The following is a 10,205-nucleotide window of genomic DNA, read 5'->3' on the forward strand; positions in this document are numbered from 1 at the left end:
TATACAAATTACTCTTAGAAGCAGTGACAAAACCATGTCTTGAATCAATTGAGTCCATAAGATTTTCAAAATCGTTTGTAACATTTGTGTTTGAGATATACTCGTCGTCCTAAATTATATGTTATATGGATAATACAGAGTTACTTTGCAAAAGTATTGGTATAAGAAAATAAATTAAAAAAATAGAAAAAGATAGAATGATAAATAGTAAATGATATAATAGGAAAAGAAATTTTAATAATTTATTGATATTATAAAATGACATATAATTTAAGACGTATTTTGTTAAAATGAATATAGACATGGAGCGAGCAGGTTTTGTCTCTCCACCTCTTCATCCGACTAATCGAGAAAAATTTGATAATGCTTTATTTTTATCGGATGTGAAAGTTAAGTCTCCATCATCATTTATGACGGAGTTTGAATTTCTTCTTTGCACTCGTATCCATTCATATATATAAAATAATAAATTTAAAAGTTGTATTTATCATAATTAATTTAGTAAAATTATTATTATTATTATTATTATTATTATTATTATTATATAATAAAATAAATTAAAAATAATTTTTTATAGAGAGAAGATTATAATTTTTAATATTAAAAATTATAATAATGTTACTAGTGGGAGAGAGTGTGTAGTGGATATCGACACATCTAAATTTATTCTCGCCTCCGAATTTTAATTTCGAAGAAAATATGCACTCACATTTATATTCAATCCAAGCAGATTTTCTCTATTTTAATCAAAACGAATTCGTGAGTATCCATATATGCGAGTTATATTATTATCCCTACCGACATATAATATGTGATGAAGGAAATAGTATTATTTTTTTTTTTTTGACATGTTTGAGATATAGTTAGTGTCACACTCATCGTACTCTATATGTCCTATAATATAAGTACAAATTTGTCAAAACTAATATATTTAATTAAAATTTTAAGCCAAATAAATTAATTTTATTGATTTTTTCTTATATTTTCTTACTGTATATATTTAGTTGGTGAAATAAATGTCATATTTACTGGGTAATGTCGACCAAAGTCATCAATGATTTGAAAATAATAGACCGTTTTAATATCTATATCATTAAAAACAATTTTAATCGGACATTTAGCTTTTTATAAAATTACCTTTGGCGATCTATTTTTTTAAAATTTAAATTTAAATTTAAATAAAAACATAATTATATGAAACTCATTAATAACACAATTGTTTTTCAAAATTCAAATTTTAAAACATAAAACAAACATAAAGATCATTTTAATAAATATCTTAAAGGAATCAAAGGTAGTAATTTATCTTTTAAAAAGAAAAAAATTAAATCTTTGAAATTTTGAATTCACAATTTCTAAAACATAAATATTTAAACCATTAACAATTGTCTTGAGCATTTATTAATATTTTCCAAAACATAATATTGATATTAAATTTTAAATAACCGTAAGTATTATAAAATTGAAAAAATGAATTAAAATAAAATGTATGCGATGAAATACAATAATATCAAAAGTCAAATTATGATTTATATATTTACACAATATAACTTGATAATAACACACACCAAGGTCTTCGTTTTAAAAATGATTTTACATATTATTTTTATCCACTCTAAATAGTGTTAGTGTCAAATTTTAAAAATTAAATTACTTAATCAGTTATACATGTTCAGCTTAATAAGCTTATCAAGAACTCAAAAATAGCTTTTGTCAAAAAATAGAAGTTAGGAAAATAATTGATTCATAAGATAGTCAAAGGTTTTTTCTTGACGGGATAATAGTCAAAAAATTATATACTATTCAATAAAGAGAAATATCAACCCATCATAGTATAAATAAATACTCAATTTATGGTATGATTCAGCGTGGAAAGATTTGGGTTTTGTAGTAAACAAGAAAAGTCGCAATTCTCTTGGCTAGTATAACATTTTGTCATTTTCGTTAAATAGCAATTATGACCTTGTCAACAGAAGCAATATTAATAACTTACTTGCATTTAAAAATAAAGACTTATATATTAGGCTTTTACTGCACTTGGAGGTGGAGTGTTAAAAATCACGGGATGAAAGAGTGGAATTAAATTTCATTTTGAAAATATATTTGAAAGAATAATACAAAAAGAATAATTTTCTAAAATATTTTATATTAAACGATTACAAAAAATACTAAAATAATGAACTCGACTCTATTTATAAAGTATATTATCAAATTAACAAACTAACCAACTAAATTTATCCAATTAACTGACTTTCTAAATCATTGAATAAAATATCTCTAATCCTTTTAACATCAAGGGGATTCATATGTTATGCATTATGAGCAATGTTCAGTTCATATTAGGCTTTTGCTTCTACATGAAATTGTTGGTGTTGCTGCACCTTGTTAGTTAAGATGTAATCTTTTGTTTCTTCGGGCTAAGCCCTCTTTTTACAAATCATAAAATAACATATAAATTTTTTAAAATTTTCATTTTCATTTTTCTATTTTCATTAATTTATAAAAAAAATTATTTTAAGATTCGACAGTTTTAGTTATTTCATCAGATTTTTTTAATTAAAAATTATGATTTTATATATTTTAAATTACGCGACATATTATTAGAGTTGGCAATGAGTACGAGTAGTACTTACCCGCTACTCTATCTCTTGGATAAAAATAATAGATATATCCTATGCATATTTGTGTGGATATCCGTTGAATGGATATTTAAGAATTTTTTTAAGAATCTGCAAGTATTAGCGGATATCTATTAATATTATATTTTAAATAAAAATAATAATTTATATTTAAAAATTATTATTTTTGTTGCAGTTTATGTAGATTTCTCCCCTATTTTGTTAACAAAGAAAATATTAACGCATACAAATATTAATACATTAACATAGATAAAATATGTTCCACTCATCATTAAAAATATTAATACACTTTACCAATTTTACTAATTTAATATTGATTACAAATATTTGCCGATACAAATATCATTACATCTAACTATGTATCTATTAACTAACAGATAGTCAACATATTCGTTTATTTCATCCGTGGATACCCATTAATCTACTCACTTGTGTTGGTAGTAGATTTTATTTGTGGATATCTGAAGTTACAATTTTTTTTGTTATCTTTATATATTATCTCATGATATCGAACTATCTAGATGCATTAATTATTTATATGTTATTAACTAAATTACATAACCTGAATAATTTCATAAGTTGAAAATGAGATCTTAAATAACTTTCTTGCAATTTCGAAGATATTAATCATTTAACATTATCCTATCATAGACAACATTGTTTAAAATATATCACATCATCAATTTTTAGTAAAAAATATTTAAGAGAAAGACCAAAACTACTAGATTTTAAATTAGGAGGATCAATTTTATAAATTGATGAAAGCAGATGGATCAAAACAACAATTAAAAAAAAAAACTATATGCCCTCATTTGATTATTGAAATTGTTCTCATATGGACTTAAGTTTCACACAAGTTCAATACTACCTACTTTGGACTATATAAATTTCACATTTCTTCCTATTAAAGTATGTCTCATTTTAAATCTCTCACTCGCCTCAATTATGTATTGACTTAAGTGTTAGAGTGTTAGGAACTACACCTTAAATGGTACCTTAAGTGTTAGAGTGCTAATAAGTACACCTCCACCATGTGAAGCTATCTCCTATGTGGATTCCAGTCAAACGTCACCTTCGAAGAGCATTTTCTTCCACCAATCCTAAACCATTGCGAGATCATTTACCCTCACTTATATGTTCCAAGCGGATAAGAAAATATAAATGTATGATGTTTCAATCTGTTTTGCCTATGTTTCAGTCTGTTTTGCCTGTTATTATAGATGGGACAAAATAAGTTTTGAAACACTACCAATTTTAAAAATGGCTCGTTGGGTTGATTTTAAAAATTTCTTTAATTTTTCAATTATTATTTTACTAATTCAGTTACTTTTTCTATTATTAACAATGAGAAAATGATATGCACCATCAATTTAACTAATTTTACAGTGACATTTGATAGAAATAGATATATAGTAGTTATTTTTAAAATGTGGTTACGGAATAGACTTACTTGCTTTAGTTGAATTGATGACAAGAATGAGTCAAAACATAATGAAGTTGTTCCGATTTTCTGCCCCTAATTCAAAGTAATATATAAATTATTTTATTGACTTAGAGATAGATACTTTATAAGGAAATAATTTGTTGTAGTATTAAATTGAGAAACATTATTTAATTTAAGAAATTAGTTAATTACTCAACCCTTATGATTTAAAACACCAAAATAGTGGTACACGATGGCATATTCAATTTCCATCTCCATTAAGCCTTTTGTACTCCTCCTCAAACATCATATTCCATATCTCTAGTCAGCATCATAACTTGCCAACATTGTACTCAACATAAATTATTCAAGAACTCGATAATTAAATATATAAAATTTATGGTTGTATGCGGTCGCAATCTTTGAAACATGGATTTTGGTTTAAAAATAATCAAAATTTGTATTAAAATGTGGACCGTTCAGTCACACGTCAAACAATCGAAATCAACTTACACAGTGCCTCTTATATATAGAGTCTAAGCATACCCTAGAGCAAATGAATTTCAAAATCTTTGCACAATTAGTTCAGTGACTTCATTATAGTTTAATGTATCATTACTCTTTTTAAGTCGATTAAAAAGAACACGGTATTTCGTTACAAATAAAACGAGGAAATTAAAGAATCACATTAAAACTTTGCTATATAGGAAAACATAAGCTTGTGTGTGGCAAAGTAGCTTAGATCACGTGCACGGTGCGACAGGACAAAGCTAGAGGTTGAATCATATAGGAAGAACATATATGAGAAAAAACAAATGGAAACTGCAAATAGAGACAGTCTTGTATTGTAAGGAAGGCATCATAGATTTCTCACACACCCCGTCCCTCTTAAATCCAAGTCACATTCCAAATCCAATTCCAATAAAAACTCGCGCCATTATTTTATTTTATGTTTTCTCTAACTAGTCTATTTATCAATCACTTCATTAGTCAGTGCACTTTCTTCTCTTCAATAAACACAACAAAAATTATAACATCTCATCGTTGAAATCTTTTTTAAAAATTGTCAATCAATCTCTACTATAATATTCTTTTAAATAAGATTCATTTAATCAAATAATAATTTACACTTGAAAAAAAATTCTAACATTTATTATTGTAAAACTGATTTATTGGATAGAAATTGTGTGCTCTTTTATTGTAAAACTAGTGTTGTAAATAAACTGATTTATCTGATAGAAACTGTGTGGTCTTTCATTGTTAAATTATTTTACACTAAAAGTATATGATTGCACTCTTAAAAGAAATGAACCATCAAATGCACAAAATTCAGCAAACCACGAAGTACATTAAAGCGCTCCCATTTACCTATTCAGCAAAACACGATGTACACAAACGCACGCTGCGCATGTTAGCAGCTAAAACCGAACGTGATTATTGATATTTTTGTATTCTATTATTTGACAAATTTTATTAATATTTTATTACTAATACTATTTCTCCAAAAATTCAAAAAATAAAATAAAATTCGGAATTGAACTCATCCGTACAGTTATGACAGTAGAGAAAGAGAGAAACCGCAACTGCTACTCAGGGATGGTGAAAAGAACCGGTCGCCATGCTCTTCTCAGTAACCTGTATCGGAACGCCGACGATATCGGTCGGAGAGCCGAGACGGTGGAAGCTCGACGGAACGGAGATCCAGTTCGGAATCGAACGCCGACGGTGGAGCCAGATAGGAGTCCATCTTTCAGATCGTGCTGCTGATGTTGCTGTTGGAAGCTGTTCTTCTCATCTTGGAGCGTCGGCGGCGGAGATGGCGAGGAAACGAAGAGGTCTTTAAGCTTGTGGCGGACTTTGACTTCGTCGGAGGAAGATTCCGGTGGATCTAGGGGAGGGGGATGGAAACGACGGCGGTCATGAGGTCGAGTGAGGAACATGCGGAGGGTTTTACGGCGGCGAAGGTGGATGACGGGACTGGTGGTTGGACTGCGAGTGGGACTGCCGGCGACGGCACATTGTGAGGCTAAGAGCTTGAATTTGTGGAGATTGGGCATAGTGTGTGCATTTAGATTTAGAAAGAAAGAGAATAATAATGAATAAATTTGGGTTATTTTTTGTTTGTTTTATTTGTGGGGGGAGATGGTTAGATCTGAGAAGGATGGGATGGCGTTGGAATTAGAAAGTGAGAGGAGAATGATTGATTGGGTTGAGTAAGGAAATGGCATTACATTATCGAGGGAATATTAAAACATGTCTTTTTCTCTAGCCCTTATTCCTAATCCTAACTCTTACGCCTGTTTGGAGCACTAGAAACTAAGTGGAAAGAAAGTAAGGGAGAGGAAGCACGTTTTTCAAATACCTGTCCACCGTTTGAAAAAGCAGAAAATCGGAAAGGATTGAAGCCTTGCTGCTAGGTTCCAAAAAGGATCGGTTCCTCTCAATTTTGAGCGCAGAAGTGCTAGTACTAATAAATTATAATTTTATCCTCCTCTGAAATAATATTATTATATAATAAAAATAAATATTCATCCTTTTATTTTCAAAATATAAAATATTTTTAAATAAATATATAAAATTATATAAGCTTTTGATAGAATAATTTATTTTAAGTTTAACACTAACGAAGGTATATTCATATTATTTTTCTTTTCTATCAAAGTTTATTTTTATTTTAGGATATTTATGATATTAAACTAATATACCGTTATTTTCTTTTATCTTCTTTTATTACTACATAACTTTAAATACGATTTATTTTCTTTTTTTTTATTCTTTTTACTTTCTTTTTTTTTTCTTTTTCAAACTCAAACAAAATATTAATTTTTCAATATAGTTTAAGATGAGTCATCATGTACTACTATGTAATTTTTTTTTTTTTTTGAATTCTCTAAAAATAATAATTTATAATTATATTTATCTTTATAAATAAATTGGCAACTTGATTGATATTAATACAAACGAAATATATATTTATTTATTTTATTTTATTAAATTAATATTATTTAAGTCACTATCTCAATTAAGAAAATAGAGATAATCATTAGGATATACGTCATTTTAAATATTTTTTAAAATTGATTTATATTACCATTGTTTTAAATATATGTAAAACCAGTGTCAAGTATTTGGTTAAAAATTTGAATTGAATATATCAATTTTCTTTGACTTTTCTTTAACTTGATTTTGTCAAATATTAAAAAAAAATTGTTAAATGCGATGAATTGTTTAAATTTATATAAAACACAATACATATTCTTCCCTTATTTTTGGGTTGATTAAAATTTGACCCAAACATTTGACTACTTTTCATCAAAATTATTTTAGTTTGAGTAAAAATTGACTCAACTAATTCATAAAGAAAAGTCTCATATTCAAACTTTATTGATTGATCATTGATGGAAAATAAAAATGATGTTAATAAAAAAAAGTCATCACTCAAATTTCTTCATAGATACTAGTATTAATTAATTATTAAAGAAATGTCGCCAGATATACTTCACAATTTATTTTTTTTTTATAACCAAATCACAATTTAAATATGTGAATTGAAAATAGTACCTTTTTATTTGTTAACTCCTACTTTTGACCTTTCAAAGTGGTTTAAAAATGGAACCTCTGGAAGTATTCACCATCCAAGTATATTTTTTTTATAAAATCACACACACACACACACACAAAACTTAAATACGATTTTAATTTTTATTTATTTTCTTTAAAATGATATTTTAGTTGTCTAATTTTTAGAATCAATTTTTAAGTCTCTTATTAATTAATTATTGAAAAAAAATTTGTCTCTATTTTTTTTATAATGTGACAGTTTCATTAATGAAATAATATTTAGATAATATTTTTGAGTTGGATAAAATATTTTTTTATATTATTATTTTTTAATTAATTTATTTATATATTAAAATATTGAAAAAAAACTTTATTTTATTTTGCTTTTATATTAAAATATTTTAAATTAAAATTTAAAATATTTAAAATATTTTAAATTAAAATTTAAAATATTTAAAATATTTTAAATTAAAATTTAAAATATTTAAAATATTTTAAATTAAAATTTAAAATATTTAAAATATTTTAAATTAAAATTTAAAATATTTAAAATATTTTAAATTAAAATTTAAAATATTTAAAATATTTTAAATTAAAATTTAAAATATTTAAAATATTTTAAATTAAAATTTAAAATATTTAAAATATTTTAAAGAATGTTTAAAATTAATTAATTTTATTTAAATTTTTAATAATTTAAAGTTTAAAATTTGGAAAATGTTATTTATTTTATTTATACATTGAAATATTAAAAATAAATTGATGTTATTTTATTTATAAAATAAAATATTTAAAATTAAAACTTAAAATATTTCAAATTTATTTTTTATTCAACAGTAATTCAAAATTTTAAATTTAAAATATTTAGTTAAAAGTATTTAAAATTTTATTTATATTATTTTAAATATTTTAATATATAAATAACATAAAAAATAAAATTAATTAAAATAATAATGAAATAAAAAATATTTTGTCTAACTAATCATGTCATTAAAAAGAGTGTCATGTCATCAAATATGGTTGGTTGGAGATAAAAAAAAACCCAAGAATTAATTAATATTTTAGTAATGAAGGGATTTAAAGTTTATTTTCAACAAAATAAAAAAAACAAAAGTGCAATATAAAAAAATTAATGTTCGAGAAATATGAATCAGAGAATGCAAATTGCTTGTGGGAGAATAAAGATTTCTTGTTTGAATTACATAATTTTGGCATTAAATTAAAGGAACCGCTAACACACACACACACACACAAAACTTAAATACGATTTTAATTTTTATTTATTTTCTTTAAAATGATATTTTAGTTGTCTAATTTTTAGAATCAATTTTTAAGTCTCTTATTAATTAATTATTGAAAAAAAATTTGTCTCTATTGTTTTTATAATGTGACAGTTTCATTAATGAAATAATATTTAGATAATATTTTTGAGTTGGATAAAATATTTTTTTATATTATTATTTTTTAATTAATTTATTTATATATTAAAATATTGAAAAAAAACTTTATTTTATTTTGCTTTTATATTAAAATATTTTAAATTAAAATTTAAAATATTTAAAATATTTTAAATTAAAATTTAAAATATTTAAAATATTTTAAAGAATGTTTAAAATTAATTAATTTTATTTAAATTTTTAATAATTTAAAGTTTAAAATTTGGAAAATGTTATTTATTTTATTTATACATTGAAATATTAAAAATAAATTGATGTTATTTTATTTATAAAATAAAATATTTAAAATTAAAACTTAAAATATTTCAAATTTATTTTTTATTCAACAGTAATTCAAAATTTTAAATTTAAAATATTTAGTTAAAAGTATTTAAAATTTTATTTATATTATTTTAAATATTTTAATATATAAATAACATAAAAAATAAAATTAATTAAAATAATAATGAAATAAAAAATATTTTGTCTAACTAATCATGTCATTAAAAAGAGTGTCATGTCATCAAATATGGTTGGTTGGAGATAAAAAAAAACCCAAGAATTAATTAATATTTTAGTAATGAAGGGATTTAAAGTTTATTTTCAACAAAATAAAAAAAACAAAAGTGCAATATAAAAAAATTAATGTTCGAGAAATATGAATCAGAGAATGCAAATTGCTTGTGGGAGAATAAAGATTTCTTGTTTGAATTACATAATTTTGGCATTAAATTAAAGGAACCGCTAACAAATATTTTGAAAAACACTTGTTAAGCATCTAAAAATAAAAATTTTAAATAAAAAAAAGTATTAATAATTTTCTATTAAACTTTTGAAAAATTAAAATTTGTTATTTTCAATGCAAAATTTTTACTTTTGTATTCTTATCAAATGCGACCACGTATTAGCATGACCCTTAAAATAAATGGTTAATTTATAACAAAAGAAAAAAAATAATTAAAGGCTCCATCCTTATTTTGGTCTATGTAATATATTAGCTCTAATCTAAATTAGATAATGATATTAACACCTATTTTCAACTAATTATGGATTTGCATCTTCTTGTATGTTACAATGTAATAAAAACTCTCAAACACAAGTATAATTAAGTATATGGACTATAACTAGGTAATACGTTTTGATCAG

General features: G+C 23.9%; 1 protein-coding gene across 1 annotated transcript; it reads right to left on the minus strand.

Moving 5' to 3' along the window:
• Positions 1 to 5,369: 5,369 nt before the first annotated feature.
• LOC101490459 (uncharacterized) lies at positions 5,370 to 6,479 on the minus strand. The gene has a single exon (XM_004492904.4). It carries the CDS (start codon positions 6,117 to 6,119, stop codon positions 5,649 to 5,651), a length of 471 nt encoding a protein of 156 aa, XP_004492961.1. The 5' UTR covers positions 6,120 to 6,479; the 3' UTR covers positions 5,370 to 5,648.
• Positions 6,480 to 10,205: the final 3,726 nt, after the last annotated feature.

Source organism: Cicer arietinum, chromosome 3 (genome assembly GCF_000331145.2).
Source record: "Cicer arietinum cultivar CDC Frontier isolate Library 1 chromosome 3, Cicar.CDCFrontier_v2.0, whole genome shotgun sequence".
In the NCBI taxonomy this organism is placed as follows: domain Eukaryota; kingdom Viridiplantae; phylum Streptophyta; class Magnoliopsida; order Fabales; family Fabaceae; genus Cicer; species Cicer arietinum.